Source organism: Scomber scombrus, chromosome 16 (assembly GCF_963691925.1).
Source record: "Scomber scombrus chromosome 16, fScoSco1.1, whole genome shotgun sequence".
NCBI lineage: Eukaryota > Metazoa > Chordata > Actinopteri > Scombriformes > Scombridae > Scomber > Scomber scombrus.
Window position 1 is genome coordinate 16,277,722 of NC_084985.1, and position 18,615 is coordinate 16,296,336.

Genomic DNA, 18,615 nt, shown 5'->3' on the forward strand with positions numbered 1-18,615 from the left:
TATTTTGGCTGTATGTATTTTGTAATCTCTTAGTTTATCTAATTATGAGCAGTACGGCAGGTCTCTATAAGAATATTACTGAGTATTTGGGTACAACTTGAAGCAAACCAGAGCCATGTACTGAAAATATTTCTTTTTCATCTCAACTTATTATGCCTCCATGCTAGGGATGAACTGATGTAGAAGTTAAGATGAACTATAGGATAAATAGATTTGAATTTGGTAGTCAAAGGTTAAGGTCACTGTCACATTTTTGGCCATAACTCAAGAATTCAGTCATTAATAATGACAAAGTTTAGCACAATAGTGTAATTGGATAAAATTGTGAAATAATGACATTTTATGTCCAAAAGGTCAAAGGTTAATCTTACTGTGACATTATAATATTCTCCAAAAGCACTTTATTCAACACCATAACTCAAGAACAGAAAGGGGAGATAAAGACCATATTTCACACTTGGTCAGATACTCAATTGGTGACACTGATCTTGGGTGCCCACCTTGAATCTCAGGTGATTGCAGCAGCATTCATGTCTGAAGAATCATTTACTGTCATGGTTACAACTTTTTGTTGTATCAGAATCAGCTTTATTGGTCAAACATGAACACATACAAGGAAAATACACTTAATACCTTTTATTAAATGAATTCAAAGTCTTCACTACAGATATGAGTCTGGTTAGACATGAATGTAAACTGAAACCTAACTGGCTGGTAGAGGCATACAACCCCAAGGCTGTGTTTCCAGGCTCTTTATATTGTGTGCTCTATGTAGATAGGTAGATTGCCTTTATTGTCATTGTAAACAATAAACAATAAAATTAAAATTGCTACTCTGTGTTGCAAACATAAAAACACAGGACAGTGAATAAAACAAAAAAATTAAATATGACATTTAATAGTTTTTCACCCCTCTTTCACCCTATACTGTACTGCTGTGTCAATTAGAATTTCTCCCAAGGAGGATCAATAAAGATACATCTTATCTTATCGTATACTGTAATACTGTGAGTTTCACTATGAATCAAAAATAATAATCATTATTTGTATTATTATTATTATTTTATTATTATTATTATAAGTAGTAGTAGTATTAGTAGTAGCAGTAGTATTATTAGTATTATTAGTATTGTCATCTTACTACCACAACAGTACTTGTGGTTTCTCATTAAGCCGATACTGCGCCTGCGCGCTGCGCGGCTCCGTTCTCCATGACGTAATTTGACGTTCCACCAGGAAGTGAATCGCTGGCTGTTGTTTGTGTTCGTTGGTCGCAGATCGAGGTTTCTTCTGATTGAATATATATCGTTTCTTTACGGGCCGAAATGGCGACGTTTATTTCAGTCCCGTTAAAAAAGTCCTCAGAGGTGGATCTGGTGAAACCGCTGTCGAAGTTTGTCACAGCCTCGTATCCAGTTGCCGAGGAGCAGGCGGAGTATATCCGTTCCGTGGAGGAGCTGAACAAGCTCCGCAAGAACGCGCTGGGAAGGCCGCTGGACAAACACGAGAGCTCCTTGGAGGTGCTGCTCAGGTGAAAAAAAACATCTTTTATAACACACATGAATCGGCTGCCATGTTAATAACACCCGTGGCAACTGTCTTTACATATGGCGCTGAGTTTGCTCGGTATCTGCCGCACCCAGATGTGTTAGCCTTTAGCTGCTAACATTGGGAGCTAGAAGGCATTTCCCATCATCATAACTGACTCATGCTTCATTTATGCAGAGTTTACTTCAGTAGATAATCCAAACAGTGCTTGTTAAATTGTTTAACCTAATTGTCAGGTCTTTATGAGATAAAATAAGCCATGCTAGACGAGTTATGTATGATCATTAGCCATGGGAAATCCTGACTCAAAGTTTGTAGTTTAGCTTTCAATTTTAAGTTTCAGCGTCCAATTTAAATTGTATTGACTGCAGGGGGAAACACACATTAAACATAGGCTCACTAAAAAAACATCTATAGTGACTTAAAACCTGGATTGGTCAAGTCAATTGTATTTGTATAGCCCATTACTACAAATCTGTCTCAAGGGGGTTTAATATCCGTACTGCAAAACAACATCCTGTGTCTTTATTTATTTAACATTGACATCCTGTGTCCTTAGACCCTCAATTTGAATGAGGAAAAACTCTTTAAAAAACCTTAAACAGAGAAAAAAATGAAAACTTCAGGAAGAGCACCAGAGGAGGGATCCTTCTCCCATGACAGACATAAATTGTGTGTACAGGATAAAAACAAGAAAGGAAAATTACAGAAATACAGTATGGAATATTATAACAAAACTATAATGGATTTATAATATGTGTGAAAAATGTGATGGATGAATGAATCTAACGGTCATCCACCAGAACCAACAATCAATCAATCAGCACCAGTTTTTTTAATGGAAGACTGATCATTAGTTAACTCATCCTGATTCTGAGCTTAATATAATAACATTAATAGGAATTTGTTTTGTATATACCCAGAATTATCAGCCTAAAAATCTGCTCACAGACACATTCGGGCTCGTTAGCAGACAGTTACATTACGTATATGTCCACACAGCACAGTGAGAAAGCACAGTGAGCTCTCCTGTCAGTCAGATTTCATTCACATTCAGGTCTGCACACACAGCGGAAGCCTTCAGTTCACTGGCAGCCGCATGATCCGACATCCAGGGGAAGAGAGCCACTGCTTTTCATATCAGAAATCACAGATAACATGATAAATGTTGACAAGTGTATGTTTGAGAAGCAGAAGCCAGAAAAACACATGGCGATAAAAGCTGAAGAGGAGACCATAATGTAATCTCTAGCTGGATTTTATGTTCAAGGCTGACTGGCCTGGCTGTATAAAACATTGCTGATGCATTTATTCACATAATGTAAAGAGCTAAAGATTGTCACAGTGCCAGTCACTTTGCATAGAGGAACTGTGATGGAAATGGGATGAAACAAAGTTCCTCTCTGTCCCAAATCGTGTATTTACTTACTCTTATGTAGTTATTCAGCCTTCTTGGTCACTTAGGCCTGAACTGAGTTAGCCTGCCTTGTATCTGTAAAGTCACATAAGAAAACCATACCAATGCTGTGTCACCTATTATTAGCCAGTGTGCTCTCATCAGAGGTCACATACAGTACACGGGTGGACTTTGCTCGCGCTCTCATTTTAGTCTTTGTTGACTCATGAGTCATTCAATGCACAGGGATTGTCCAGGTTAAGTGATTAGCCAGGTATGCATTTGCAGATTTGCCGTTCTCCACTGTGAGCTACTTTCTGTCCGCAGTGCAAAGTGGAAGTGTCCTGCCAAGCTTGGTCTCATTAGACACGAGCTGCTGACAGCTAGAGAGGCAGCCAAACATTGAGCAATCAAAGGCATTTGCTTTCCTTTAGCACAATAGATTGACTGTGATGATTTTCCAAGACACACTACCTGTGATAAATGTTGCACGTTAGTGGTTAATAATCACAACTACTGAAACAGGAGACATCAGTTTATCCTGTTGTCAACAGTTTCAACACTGGACAAAAGTTTTTAAAAAAATACTGAAAACTGAAGATTTCTCTTTGAATCTGAAACATTTGCCCATTTTTAAATCACTACTTCAGTTCAATTATATGCAAAGTTATTGTCTTACATATTTATAGAGACTAGAGCTGTTTTGTTTAGAAATTGTGCTTGTGGACGCTTGTGATGGTTTAGGAGAGATGTGAGAGCTAGCATGTCTGTGCAGAATGAGTTGCCAATGCTAACTCTCGCTCCTTGGCTCTCTTCATGTCGCCTGTTAGCCATGTGCCAGGTAGCCAGGGCGACGGGCCCTATCCTTTTCACGGGCGCGCAGACACACAGCTATTGTGCTGCCATGGTAACCATTGTTTTGTTTAGGACATTTACCAGAAGGCATACCTCATCTCAGCTTTCCTCTGCGTCCTTTGTCCCTCAATCTTAGTTGGTGGTGAACTGTGATATATGAGCATAGTTTTTCATATGAAGCCAGTCTTTGTTTACATGTATGTTTGTACTTCAGTCTTTTGTCACAGGAAAAGCAAGGTTGATGAACTGATATCAGGGGATTCCCTAACCGGCCCCCTTTGCATGTTGTCATTTCTAATAATAGACTTTTCCACATCACTGATAAGGATGAAAAGCTGAGGACTGTCAGCTGTGTGTGTGTGTGTGTGTGTGTGTGTGTGTGTGTGTGTGTGTGTGTGTGTGTGTGTGTGTGTGTGTGTGTGTGTGTGTGTGTGTGTGTGTGTGTGTGTGTGTGTGTGTGTGTGTGTGTGTGTGTGTGTGTGTGTGTGTGTGTGTGTGTGTGTGTCAGTCAGTAAGTCAGTAAGTCATGCAGTTTGCTGGCATGTCCTGATATTTTTTTCCTGACTCATTGTCAAGTGTCTCTGAAATAACAGCTTCCTCAAACCACTGATATGCAGTTATGTCATAATAATAACTACCTCTTGACAGAGTTTCTCAACTATGATTTACTGTTCAGCCTTTTCTGTTGTTGTTTATTGGACCTATATTAAATAATCTCTCTTGTCAATAAAGAATATGACTTAAACTAACTTTAACCAAACCTTTAGAGCAAGTGTTTTTAGGGTTTGCTCTCATAAGAAAACACAGTTTCAAGCCTGTCATATCTTTCTTTTTTCAGATACTACGACCAATTGTGCGCTGTGGAGCCCAAGTTTCCCTTTTCAGAAAACCAGGTAAATGATTGGACAGCACACATGTTTGCGGGTTTGACTTTAGTTCCCGAACATAAAGAACTTCAACACAAAGCGTCTCTTTTTTTTTACGCAGCTCTGCCTAACCTTTACATGGAAGGACGCTTTTGATAAAGGATCACTGTTCGGTGGCTCGGTCAAGCTCGGTAAGTGCAGCATCTTATTAAATACGTTGAGGGCTCACATAATGTTAAACTAAACATTATAGCTCTTATTAGCTCCCTTTTTTACTTTGTGTCCAGAAACAGGCCTGACAAGGTTTCATAAAGGGTCTGAAGATGTATGTGTGTAAGAGAAAAAGACATGACACTGTTTGTTGTAACATAAGTATGTGTCATGCTCAGTAAGGTATTAACAGATGTGCTATAAAATGTCTCAAATCCACGTGAAATAAAAATAAAAAGAAAACTTCTTAAGCTTGCTATTAGTGGCTGCTTGTTGTGTCTTCACATTCATTCTGTTCACACTTGAACCGTTTGTCCTCTGCGCTGATTTGTGGGAGCTCATGACAGTGCGATTTTTTTCCCCCAGTGTACTCTGGGCGAGAAAAATGTAGCATTAAACAGTAGAAAATGTTGACAGGAGAAAAATTCCAACCCCACACAAACAGCTGCATCAACAATGAAAGAAAGCAGGCGATATTCAACAATGTATCCAAGTGGTGAAAGATAGATGTCACTCTGTCCTCTGTACATGCTGCCTTCACTTTCTAGCTGTGGGAAATAAATTAAAACCAATCTTAATGCCACAAACTCTGTAATCCTGTGAAAGAGTATTATTCCATAGTTCAGGTTGTCCCTGAAAAGAAACTAAATAGCTCTAAAGTTCAAATCCGTATCAATAAGATTTTCTTTACCCTTGTGTGTCGTAGCTTTGGCCAGTTTGGGGTACGAGAAGACGTGTGTGTTGTTCAACGCAGCAGCACTGGCCAGTCAGATTGCTTCTGAGCAGAACCTGGACAACGATGAAGGACTGAAGACTTCAGCCAAATACTATCAGGTGGGGGTACTACCTCACAGTCCTGCAGTAACAGCTCAGTCACTACCATGGATGTCACATCTGTCGAGGTTTAGATGTTTTTCAGTATTGTTTAGAGGTGTTATTCTTCACATATACTGAATACACATGTGCAGCTCATTTATTACTGATGTGAGGACAGGTACTTTTAATTGCTTGATTTACTCTACGCAGCTTGCCATCTTATATTTATTTAGCACCTGTATTACCTGTATTTAGTATTTCACAGAAGGAAAATCATATCAGCATTCTCCTGCATCGCAGACATCAGAGAAACAAACAAACAAGAAAAACTTGTTTGATTTTATCTACGCTACCAGTAAAAAGTTTTAGACCAGTTTTTCCAGTTTTTATATTCAAGCAGTTCAAGTCTAGTGAATAAATTGTACATAGTTATGTATAAACTACCAGAGGCCAAAAAATGTTTAGGTTCCCAAAAACTGAAAAATTATGTACAATTTTTGGGGATCAAGTAATGGATTAACAGCCTGTTGCTTTTCTGCAGTAATGGAAGTAAACAAAGCTTTAAAATTCGATGTAAACATTTCCTATAGGTCCCAAGTTTAGTTGATTCCTTGCAAACCATCTATCTTCATAAAAACAGGGATGACAAAGTATGATGGATCCAGAGTTGGTGACTTGCACAGAGTGACTGTCACCCTGGACCTAAAGGGCCACCACAGCATTTTGCAGAGCCATGCAGTACACTCTGGGTTCATCCTGGAGCAAGATAATGACCCAAAACATCCCTCCTGGCTACGTCAGATTAGAGGTGAACTGGACAGAAGGGTGAAAGTGTTGGGAAGAACAATATTTGATTTCCATTGTAGAAAGAATGTATGTTTAGCTGTTTTATCTAAAACCTGTATTTAATTTAATTGAACAAAAAGATTCAAGTTATTTTTTTTATCTTGTTTGTACATTGAGACATTAAACTACATACATTTCAATAAAAGCTGGAAAAATCATGGTGTTGTAAAACTTTCGATTAGTAGTGTATGTGAAGATCAAACATGCATCATTAGTTATTTTATTGTCAGTGAAAAGAGGCACTTCTATACATTTACAAGTGAATTTCACACTGAGATGCAAGCTTCAGCAGGCCTCATAAAGATTGTGGTGCAGAGAAATAATGTTTAAGCGCTCGTGCATCCAGTGGACATCGGCTCACTAATTAGAATAGTAGCTGAAAGTTTCCAGCAGCTGAACTCGGTGGACGTTGATGGTCAGGGATGTTCAGTGAGGGCTGGAGAGCTGTTTTCAAATAGAGTCAAAATTCTGGTTATGTAAAAAAATCAATCTCTGTACAAGTGCCTAACCTCTCTTTAACTACTCTGTATATCTAGCTGGCCAGCGGAGCGTTCGGCCACATTAAGGACACAGTGCTGTCAGCTCTGAACAGAGAGCCCACCATGGACATCTCCCCCGAGACTGTCGGCACCCTGAGCCTCATCATGCTGGCTCAGGCTCAGGAGGTCTTCTTCCTCAAAGCCACCTCAGGTACCAGAGGAAAATCACCCAAGCAGTTCAAGTCCAGACTTTTCAGTGCACTACACTATGATTTATCTCTGTTTTATATTTTGTTATGTCTTCACACACATGGGCTAATTAGTCTTTTGCTCAGTAATGTGTCAGACATGTTTGAGTGTTTTGGGACATTTGGTCTTGCAGATGTAAAGAAAGTAGGTAACTGTACTTAAAATAAACTGCAACTTTAATTACACACTCACCTTTGCTGCTAGATTCATTTGTAGTGACGGCAGTTGGCAGTTTTTGATCCAGGTTGCTCGCAGCTGCTGTCCCAGTTTTGTTTTAAGAGTTACTTCTTAAACAAAACAGTTCCCATTTAAAAAAAAAAAAAAAAAAAAAAAAAAGTAGACCTATATATTCTGCTGAGAGAATGACTTTTTTTATTGTAAGCTTGTTGTCACACTTAATTAAATGAATCTCTGCTGTTATGTAGCGTCTGATGTGTTTGAATATTTGACCAAATGTCAGTAATCAGTCAGCAAACCGCAGAAAGCCTGTTCACTTTATGTGTGGCATGTAAAAACACAACTTCTCATAACTTCTTGTTCTTTTCATGTGTATTCTTCGCTTCCTGCACGACTTTGAAAGCGTCTTTTTCAACCAATAGATAAGATGAAAGATGCCGTCATCGCAAAGCTGGCCAATCAGGCAGCAGATTTCTACGGCGACGCCTTCAAGCAATGCCAGTACAAAGACAACCTTCCCAAGGTATGTGAAGGACACACAGAGTTAAATACTAACCTGAAAACTGCTCGGGTTTTACACAAGACGGCAACAAACACATTCACAGCCAGCCATGTGTCAAGTGTGCTGAAAGATTCTGTATGATTTAACGTGTGCGTTTTTGTATGCGTGCATTTGTGGGAAATCAACTTGAACTTGTTGCTCTGTCATTAGCTTCACTGCAGCTGAAGGTTTAGGGCGAGTTTAAATCTGTTTCTGCTTTAACAAAATCACACTGTCATGGTTTAACTTCAACCAGCTGCTGGCGAGGTTTAGGGGAAGGTCTGTATAACTCTGATCTTTAGTATGTTAGTATAAAGTTAAATACAATCAGTAACAAGTGTAAGTGCAATATTAAATACATGCAACCATCCTGGAAATAATCAAAGCTGAGCAATTTTGACAATCATTTATTTAGAGCTGTCAATATAAAACTATTTCAGATGCAGGCTAAATTATAAAATGACAGAATGTGGAATTTTTAACTGCATTTAGTTGCCAGACTTGAAGGACCTCGGTGCAGAGTAAATCTATGGAGGACTTTAAGTAACTTTAATATCTTAAAATGAATTCTACAGGGAGTCAGTGTAATCCAGCTGAAGGGATGGAGGAATGTGACCTTGCTGCTGTATTCTGCAAATCATCGGCTGGTCTGATAATGGACTGTAATAATCAAGGAAAGAGGAGATGAAGGCAAAGATTACAGCCTATAACGGGATATACAGCGGAATTATTTTAGCGTACTGATTTCTGCTACAGAGAACCGGAAACAGAATTTAGGGTAAAACAGATTTATTTCCAGGACAACTCAGGATTGTTTGTGGTTATGGTTATTAAAGTTATGAATGTCTAGACGTCATACATTTTGGTTCATTTCACCAATGATGGCAAATTAGAAAAAACTAAAAATGAGACTTTTTCAATCTACTAACAGAAGTCAGACAGTTAAACAGACTATTATAATGTTGCGTTCATATGAACACCTGCGTTAGCTGTGAAGTTTCATCTTAACTACTGCGTGTTTTATGAGAGCAGTCAGGTCCAGTTTAGCACACAGCTGCATGCTTTGGTTAAACTGAACCCGTCCTAAACCACAGCTTAGCTTCTCAGATGCTAAGTGACAGACCAACAGCCTGAAGAGTGATACTCAGGTTGTAGGACTGTCCACATCACAACCTTTCTCTGTCCTCATTGGTCCATTTCCATCCTGTTTTCACTCTGATTGGTTGGTTACTACTTAACTGCAGTTTTGACCTTGTTGCATTCTGGTTGGTTTCTTATCATCTAATCATGGACATCTGAAGCACTTACTGATCTGTCTAACATTGTGACACACACACACACACACACACACACACACACACACACACACACACACACACACACACACACACACACACACACATATTTTAAGATTAATTAGCAGGAAATAAGTAACTTTAGCCACTGGAGTCGGTTGCACCGGCTGTTTGTAAATTCAGAGTCATAATGTAAGCGTTCACAAAGTTGAGATGTAAGCATCATTGTATTAAAACAGGTTTCACCAAACAAAAGGGTTAGGGTTATGTAGAGTGTAGCTTTTACTAAATATCTGCTAACTGCCAGGTGAGATGTTGGAGGTAATGTGGGATGTAGTTGACACATCTCACCTGGCATGTTGGAAAAAATGCTCTTTAAATAATGATGAGATTTCACAAAAATATGAAAATACCTTTTAAATTTTCAAAAACTGTAAACTAAATGATAAAATAATTCTTAATAACCTTTATTTCACTTTGATTGTAAACTACATCACCTGCTCTGACACACACATTTCTCCATGGATGCATCAGAGCTGACAATTAATTGGTTAATTGACTCAAAGTTAGTCAACAACTTTTTAGATTTTTTTAGGTAAAAACCTTTTTATTTCCATCTTTGTACATAAGAGGATTCAGTGCTTTTCTATGAATTATATCATTCATTTCAATCGCGTTTTTTTTTGTCATTTAAATGTTTTGGAAAACATTACTGCAGGCTCTGAGAAAGGGAGAATTTTTTCACTGTTTTTTGACATGCATATATGAATAAATAATAGAAACACCTACTTTTAAGAAGATTTGTCAGGTAGTTTTAATACATGGTATGTCCCCCTGAAATTGTTAGTTTTGGAAACTGTAAATATTAGCAACCACATTTCTAAAGTTGAAGAGATTCCTGAAGTTTTGATGGTGCAACCTGACTTAACACACAAACTTTAGGGTTGAATTTATGGATAACTGGTGCAACTCAGTCTTGGTCTCACATTCTCATCATAAATATACACAAGCATCTCCCCACTGATAACAGCTCTACATGCAAAAACATCTCTGTGTCATCTTAATGCTTGAAATCAAAGTCAAACATAGACACTCACCTTCTCACACACACGCACACGCTGTGGGACGTTTGATGAAGGTGTAGCAGCTTTTTCTGAGAGGTTAAACACTCATGGCCTGTTCTGTTTTCTCTCTCGTTGTCTTCCTTTCTTTCTGCATCCCTCGTGGTGTTGGTGGTGGTATTGGCATTTGGTGTGTGTGTGTGTGTGTGTGTGTGTGTGTGTGTGTGTGTGTGTGTGTGTGTGTGTGTGTGTGTGTGTGTGTGTGTGTGTGTGTGTGTGTGTGTGTGTGTGTGTGTGTGTGTACACTTGTGTTGTTTTTGCACACCTCTGACTGCTTGCACCTGCACGTGATTGGCTTTCATGATGTCATTCCTGATTTGACCTCGCTGGTGTGTGTCTGCCATTGTGTGGTTTGCCTTGCCATCGTGCGTGTGCGTGTATATATCTGTTTGCGTGTCTGCGTGTTGCTCTGTGGTTGCCTCTCCCTGGTCAGTATTTTTATTTTCAGGAAGTTCTTCCGGTGCTGGCGGCCAAGCACTGCATCATGCAGGCCAACGCCGAGCTCCACCAGAGTGTCCTGGCCAAGCAGAAGAAGCGCTTCGGAGAGGAGATCGCTCGCCTGCAGGTACGCGACTTCTGTCCCAAACTGTCAGATAGTAAGAACAATTCATCTGTCCCATCTACAAGTGATGATACAATTTATCATCAGTAGAATAAGTACATATCTCTAATGCATTGTTCAATATTCAAAAGAATTGACTTGAATCAAAATAAACCTTTTTTCTTTCTGTTGATCCCTCCAGCATGCAGCAGAGCTAGTGAAGACGGTGGCATCTCGTTACGATGAGTACGTTAGCGTTAAGGACCTGAGTGACAAGATCAATCGTGCCCTCACCGCAGCTAAAAAAGACAATGACTTTATCTACCACGATCGAGTGCCTGAGGTCAAGGACTTGGAGCATATCGGCAAGGCGGCGCTGGTCAAAGCTACTGTCATCACGCCTCCAATCAGCCAAAAATTCACAGGTACGATACACAGACTCTCAACTGAATGTCAAGACAATTGGAGACATTTAAGTCTGCAGTCAGCCTTCTCCTGGCTGCTTCACTGATCGCCCTCTAAGAGTACACAGACAGGTTCTCCTCAAAAACATTCATTCATGTCGCACTTGGGTGAACACGCGAAAAGTGACAGTCGTTGTGTGAGGAATGAAAAGAAGAGCTTAAAAAGAGATGTTCAAAACTTGCATTCCTCAACACCTGAGCACGTCTAGCCCATTTTTGCATGCAGTTGGCTTAATTGTCAGATTGTCTTCAGGGTAGCTTTCCAAACTTAAATTTCATGTGATAATTTGTAGGAACATAGTTGCTATTTCTTCAGAAATATAACATAAATGTATAGCTAACAAAACGTATGTGCAGCGACTTCATCAGTACATTAAATCAATTTAACACACATCTAATACCTAATGTTTTGCTATCATCAGCTGTTGTATGACAAACACCCTTATCATTGTAAAAATGACCTGTGAGCTGAGAACTTATAAAATCAGAAAATTCCAATCACAAAACATTAAATGAAAGACAGCAGCCATCCAGTTCATGTCTTCCATTTAAGTTTTCTTGAACGCAATCCCAGAATCACCCATTCTTAAACAATATGACCTAAAACTCATTTTTTTAGAGAATCAGTTACTGTTGATGGGATTTTATCTGTGTTACAAACCAGCAGGTCATGTTGTTCTTGTCTCTTCAGACTTGTTTGAGAAGATGGTGCCCATGGCAGTGCAGCAGTCCATGAGCATCTACACGCAGAGGAAAACTGAGACCATTAACAGACTGGTGGGAACGATGAGGGAGGCCACCAATCTCTGCAACGGGTACGCTGTTACGCTGTGTATCTATATGCTGCTGTGTCGTAGTCTTCCAGTGTGCAGACCATGAGTTCTTGTGTCTCTGTGCCGGTAATGAGTTTATTAAAAATTCATTACATAATGGTGTACCAGTTACCATTAAGACAATAAAAGTACTTATGTATTTTGTGTAGTTTGTGTAGACTATTTTCAATAGTCAGTACCAAAATTGTCATGTCAAAATAAACTTTTTATAGTCAGACATAAAATTGACTTAGATGATGAAGTTACTGTGTGGAGAGATCATACTATTTAACAGATGACTTATCTATTCAGGGTGTTGGCATCCCTGAACCTGCCAGCTGCTCTGGAGGATCTGTCCGGAGACTCTATCCCACAATCCATTGCTGAGAAGGCCCGATCCATTGTGCAACTAGGAGGACTGCAGACCATCGAGCAGCTAATCAGAGACCTGCCTGAGCTACTGACCCGCAACAGAGAGATCCTGGATGAGGTCAGTGGTGGATTGAGATGGACAGAAACACACTTAATGATGGATGTGTTACTACACGTACAGATCATGTATCCATTGGTTTAACCGCTGCCTGTACCGACATTACTGTAACCTCTGACTTTACTGCTAAATCGTATCCTAAAGCTGCTCAAAGAAGTAATTGAAGGGACTTGCAGAACTACAAACTCTGTAACAGCTTGTTTGTCATATGGCTTTTCTTTCTTGACAAATTAGCATATGAGTCTAATGCTGTATAGCAGCTGACTTGGATGTCCTGAGTATTTGGACTTTTTTTTTTTACTGCAACCAACACATGAATACCAATAATTCATAATCATCCCTAATGGCGGAAATCCCAGATCAGGATCATCACTGAAATCTAATCCAGTGATCTTTGGGCCAAGGACTGTCTGTCCACCAACTTCAGCCAATCCATTTTTTTAGACATCTTGCTGAGAAACAAACAAAACAGACGGGAATAAAAACATTAAACACAATCTGCTTCCAAGTGTGTTGGCAGAGTAGAAAACCATAATGTCCCCCCCCCCCCCCCCTAAAAAAAGTAGTCGGTCCTGATGTAAAAAGACAAAGAACTATAACTGCAACTGAAAAGAACAAAAGAGAAAAGTATATCTGATGTCCAAAAGCAGACCATATATTATTTAACAGCTGGTTTCTGGATATATTTTTTTCTTTTAAATGCAAACTCTTAATCATGACTTTTTCATTATAGATTATAACATTACATTTTAAGACCAAACTAATGTAAATAACAGAAAACAATGAGTAATTGTACCCTGAAGGTCTTCAAAAGGCAGGTCATACACACCAACACGGCTAAAGCTATTCATTTCTAATAAAAGTTTATCTACTGTCTGTTGTTAAGGTGTTTGTATTACCTAAGCTGAGTGCCTTCAATATGCTTGTATGTGTCCGTCCCATTAGTCTCTGAAGATGCTGGATGATGAGGAGACGACCGACAACGAGCTGAGAACCAAGTTTAACCAGCGCTGGAACAGAACCCCATCTGGAGACCTGTACAAGCCGCTTCGCGCAGGTACGCACACTATGAAAACGTGATTATTTTCCTTAATTCGTCATTGTTTTTGTTCATTTAATTTATCTCCATGTAATTTTCACAATTTCTTCTTCTTGTCTTTGTCTCCTTCCTCTCCCACAGAGGGTGCTAACTTCCGCAACATTTTAGACAAGGCAGTGCAGGCCGACCAGGTGGTAAAAGAACGCTACAGCACCCACTGTGACATGATCGCCCTGCTATGTAAACCAGAGAACGAGCTCAATGCCGCCATCCCCTCCGCCAACCCCACCAAAACACTGCAGGGCAGCGAGGTTTGTCTCCCGGTGTTGTTGACATAATATCTTCATTACTGGCCAGTTAATATAAAACGTAATTGTTATGGTTAGTTTTTGCATTGAGGCTAAGCGTCAAGATATTTTGTGTTCCACATAAACATAAACTCCAGCTGTACAGAAAAACCCAGTGGACATTGTGCTTTATGTCCCTCCTCCCCAAGGTAGCTCCATTTTTCATTTGGTTTGCTGACTTTGCATTGTGTTTCACTGGGGAACTTAAATAACCAAGCAAGCAAAACTGTTGAGGAGCGAGACAGAAATGCACAGCTATACTGCAGTCATGGTAAAGTGATAAATGAAAAGGTGTGGAGTATATTGTAGGTGTTATAAGATTAAGGGTGTGTGTGTGTGTGTGCGCATGTGTGTCAGTCTCCAGAACAAACCTTTCTGGTCCGTTCCCATCTTCAACACAGGTAGTGAACGTGCTGCGTGCCCAGCTGGCACAGTTGGATGAGATTAAGAAGGAGAGGGAGAGTCTGGAGGGAGAGGTGAAGGCTGTGACCTTTGACATGTCCACCACCTTCCTGACGGCGCTTGCCCAGGATGGGGCCATCAACGAGGAGCAGCTGTCACTTTCCCAGCTCGACCAGTTGTACGGCGCCTACAACCAGCGGGTACAGACCAGCCTCCGCATGCAGGAAGATCTGCTGGGACAAGTTCAGGTAAAGTTTGGGAAGATTATGAATATTAATGGTGCAGCAAGATAGACGAGTTTTGAAAGAGACTAATTAACAAGGTCTTGTGTGCGTATTTGCTCATTGGATTAATGACTCATTGACTTTATTAAACAAAAAACACATGAGAGCAGTTAACACATTAGGTGGCTTTAAATTTCAAAGAGTGAGTAAAACACAGATATATTCATACACACTCATACGTTATAGTTTCCTCTGGTGCATAAATATACCTATAAGAGGTGTCAGAGGTTAAGCTCTTCACTGTCTTCTTCCAGACATCTCACCAGGAGTTCAGCAGTCTGAAGCAGTCCAACACAGAGACCAACCAGAGGGAGGAGGTACTGAAGAAGCTGGCTTCAGCCCATGACAGCTACGTCGAGATCAGCAGCAACCTGCGTGAAGGCACTAAGGTACTCACTCAGCACTGTGCTGTACCTAAGTAATGCATATGTTGTCAGAAAACTTCCAACTTCTATTTGTTTTGTTTTTTGTTTTTTTGTGCACCAAGGTGGTTTGCAAGCACAGTGATTTATTTTTGTCCCCCTTTTTGTTCCTCGCTCCTTAGTTCTACAACGACTTGACAGAAATCCTGCTTAAGTTCCAGAACAAATGCAGCGACATCGTTTTCGCTCGCAAGACAGAGCGGGATGAACTACTTAAGTATGTCTGGTTATTAAAAGAAATCCTCTTTTCTGTGTTTAATTGTTTTTGTATGTTTTGTGGGAGGTAAAAGTAGGACAATCAGCAGTTTGTCTTGCAGATTTGTTTCTAGTTTGTTGTCTAATTTTAATGTTTTAACACTCAACTCCAGCATTAGTTTCAAGATGTGTTGTTGTGTAAGAATGTGATATTTAGATTGTGATGGATGACTGTGAGCAGCAGCAGAGGCAGATGAGATGTGACCTACAGGGGCCTAAATACAGAGGAACTTTGTGTAATGTTTGAATCCTTGTTTCCAGAGAGCTGCAGCAGAGTATCGCCCGAGAGCCCAGTGCTCCATCCTTCAACGTCCCCGCCTATCAGAGCACCCCAGCGGCCCCCGCTGCCGGCCCCACACCTGCACCCAGGACTGTATTTGTAAGCAGCCGGTCACAAAGCAAAAAAAAAACATTGATGCGATGCTATTGGTTGTTCACTGATCTGTCGCTCTCTGCCTTCCAGCAGCAGCCGCCTCAACAAGCCCAGCAGCAGCCCCAGGCAAAGCCCCAGCCCCCAGCCAGACCCCCTCCACCCACTGTTACCCCACAGGCAGCCTCCACCATGCCTGCTAATGCGCCAGCCACTGGCCCACCCAGCAGCAACCCACCACCTGTGGCCCCACCTACCCAGGCTCAGGGACCACCGTACCCCACCTATCAGGGCTACCCAGGGTGAGTTTCCATTTCTTAGTAGAGTTTGACCCACATAACTTTGTATAATGATGTCAGGAAAGAGTGGACAGATTCTCTGAGGATTACTTGTATCATGATTACTTTGCACTGCTCCTTTTTATAGAAGCTTTGCGTTGTATGCGAGCAAAAGTAAAATGTGTCTGTTCAATATCAGCCAGAAATTACTTGTATTAAAGGTATATTTCAACATAACCTGAAGTGTAAAAAAAACAAGTTGTAGCTGGTTGGAGTTACTTCATTAACGCCTGTTGTTTCCATACTGTAGTTAACACACAGAGATGACAGTGGTATCAATCTTCTCACTGAACCTTGTGCAACAAAGTGAAAAACCGTGTTTTCCAAAATGACGAACTATTCCTTTAACATGTGCCAGTTGAAATAATTAAAGTCGCTCACACATTTCTCTTTCGTGCTCTCCATGCAGGTACTTCCAGATGCCTATGGGCTACAATCCCTATGCTGCTTACGGCCAGTACAACATGCCCAACATGCCCTACATGCCCTACCAGGGGACTCCAGGACAAGGAGGATACCCAGCAGCCCCCCCGGGCGGACAACCCTATCCTGGGTACCCCCAGCAGCCACCCCAGCATCAGCCCTATTACCCTCAGCAATAACTCTTCACTCCATCCCCTTTTCCTCCTCTCACATGTTAACACCAAATAAAGAATAGCCCCAGCAATAACACTTCATCTCCATCAGCTTTTTTCCCTGATCATCCTTTCTTTTTCTTTTTTCTCTCACTAATAGCAGCAATTGAAACCCCAGTGATGGGTGACTGCAGAGCTGTTTTGCACTTCTCTCTGAAACCTTTTATTACTTTGCCATCCTTTATTCTTTCACCTCCTTTCCATCTCACCCTACCCTTTCATCTTAGCTCATCTTTTCTGGATTATAACGGCACTTTTCTTACACTATCTCAACTTTCATTGATGCACTAACCCCCCTCCTTTTTAGCCTGTAAGGTTATTTTTTATGTACTCATTTTCTAAAGGTTTTGTTTATTGTTTAATTTAAACCCTAACTGGTTTCCTTTGATAACTGACTCTTAGTCTGGGCTAGACTGCTGTATAAGACTCATGGAGGCGCACTGAATCCCAGGATATCTCTCTTGTTTACCTGGTTTGGGTGTGTGTGTGTGTGTTGGGTGGGTGGACGAGTGGTCATTACTAATCACGCCACTGATGAGAGGGCACAGCCACATCCTCAACCTCACCCCCACCACCCAATCAACCCCCAGTGCTTCTTTATCAATGATATTCCTATTTTTGTAATGAATACTGATGCCTCGCTGATGTATAAACCTATAAAAACGAATGGCTTGTAGGTTTTCTAATGTAGATGATGACTGTTGAGAGTTCTTCTCTCTTTCTCTTTTTGCTCTTTTCTCTCTCACCCAGGGAATGTTGGTATATTTCTGTGTTACAATCAGAGGCTGTAAAAGTGGGAGATATGGTTCTATTATATATACAGTATATATATGTATAAATAAGACTCTGTAAGTGGTTAACCGAAACACTCTGTGTGCTGCACTCTCATGCTATTTGTGTTTATTTTTATTCCTCAGCTCTAATGCGATTAAAAAGAACAACTGCCAGCCAGAATTTGTCTTAAATGTTGAATCTGTGCATGTTTTCCGTCTCTATCAAACTGTGGAGATTTGTAAACCAGCCAGAAGAGGGCAGTCCTACAGCTCAGAGAGGGAGCAGCAGCTGAGCAGCAGTTCACCTGCCGTTGTTGTTCCTTTCAGCCAATCAGGGAGTAAGTCGTCCCATCCAACTAATCGGACGCCTTTTGACCTTTTGAGCATTGGGGGCAGATCCCATTTAGATGGCATGCAAATTATGTTCCAGTGAGGTTGTGATCTCATCCAATCATATTTCCCCACAGGTGATTTCTCCACAGACAGATTTCATCCCCAGATATTTATTCAGTGTCAGGAGACGCTAATGATTTTGCATATCTCCTGTGTGTGTGTGGCAGGGAGGCAGATGGCAGCACAGTGTGATGTCTGGAAGGATGCATGGAGATGTTGGCAGAGAGCTGCTGGTCCCCTGCCTGCATCCATCACTCCACCTCTTTCCATTTTCCCCTCTCTTCTCTCCGTCTAATCTGTCTTCTCGAGTTCCTATCAACTCAACTCTTTAAAAAAACCCACCATATTTCACTTCATTTTCTCCCAGCAATCTCCTATCCCTTATTTCCCCTTCCTATCAGACCCTCTTCATCACATTTTCCTTTGCTCCTAAGCTTTTTCTGTATACCACCTGGTTTTTTTATATCATCAGCTGCTCTCTCCATTTTTTTTTCTATCCCTCTCTACCTCGGCTCCTCTGTCCTTGCTGTCCAAGCCACAAATCGTTGACAGTGAGATGTCTTCACTGGTCAGTATCTCTCGGCTCATAAACGTCGCATAACATCACGTCACTCTCCAGTGTGTGTGTGCTGGTGAGACAAACTCACAAAG

The 18,615-nt window shown here is 40.7% G+C and overlaps 1 protein-coding gene across 4 annotated transcripts; it reads left to right on the forward strand.

Moving 5' to 3' along the window:
* Window positions 1–1,239: 1,239 nt before the first annotated feature.
* On the forward strand, window positions 1,240–17,752 carry pdcd6ip (programmed cell death 6 interacting protein). Of its 4 annotated transcripts, none has more exons than XM_062435730.1 (18): window positions 1,240–1,531; window positions 4,638–4,692; window positions 4,787–4,856; window positions 5,582–5,709; window positions 7,074–7,227; window positions 7,865–7,965; window positions 10,833–10,964; window positions 11,143–11,365; window positions 12,096–12,219; window positions 12,529–12,706; window positions 13,652–13,763; window positions 13,887–14,056; window positions 14,494–14,742; window positions 15,033–15,167; window positions 15,323–15,417; window positions 15,717–15,834; window positions 15,919–16,127; window positions 16,573–17,752. In XM_062435730.1, the coding sequence occupies exons 1-18, from the start codon at window positions 1,326–1,328 to the stop codon at window positions 16,763–16,765; spliced, it is 2,652 nt and encodes an 883-aa protein (XP_062291714.1). In that variant the 5' UTR covers window positions 1,240–1,325; the 3' UTR covers window positions 16,766–17,752. The 4 variants fall into 4 exon arrangements, with proteins under 4 accessions (XP_062291714.1, XP_062291715.1, XP_062291716.1 ...); XM_062435731.1 differs by having other exon boundaries at window positions 15,922–16,127; XM_062435732.1 differs by having other exon boundaries at window positions 10,848–10,964.
* The last annotated feature ends 863 nt before the right edge of the window (window positions 17,753–18,615 follow it).

What these genes read in the sequence shown, in the direction of transcription:
- pdcd6ip (XM_062435730.1), top strand. Translation starts at nt 1,326, where the DNA reads ATGGCGACGTTTATTTCAGTCCCGTTAAAAAAGTCCTCAGAGGTGGAT. An exon ending in GCCACCAATCTCTGCAACGG is followed by an intron (nt 12,220 to 12,528) that starts GTACGCTGTTAC and finishes TTATCTATTCAG; the next exon opens with GGTGTTGGCATCCCTGAACC. An exon ending in ACCTATCAGGGCTACCCAGG is followed by an intron (nt 16,128 to 16,572) that starts GTGAGTTTCCAT and finishes CTCTCCATGCAG; the next exon opens with GTACTTCCAGATGCCTATGG.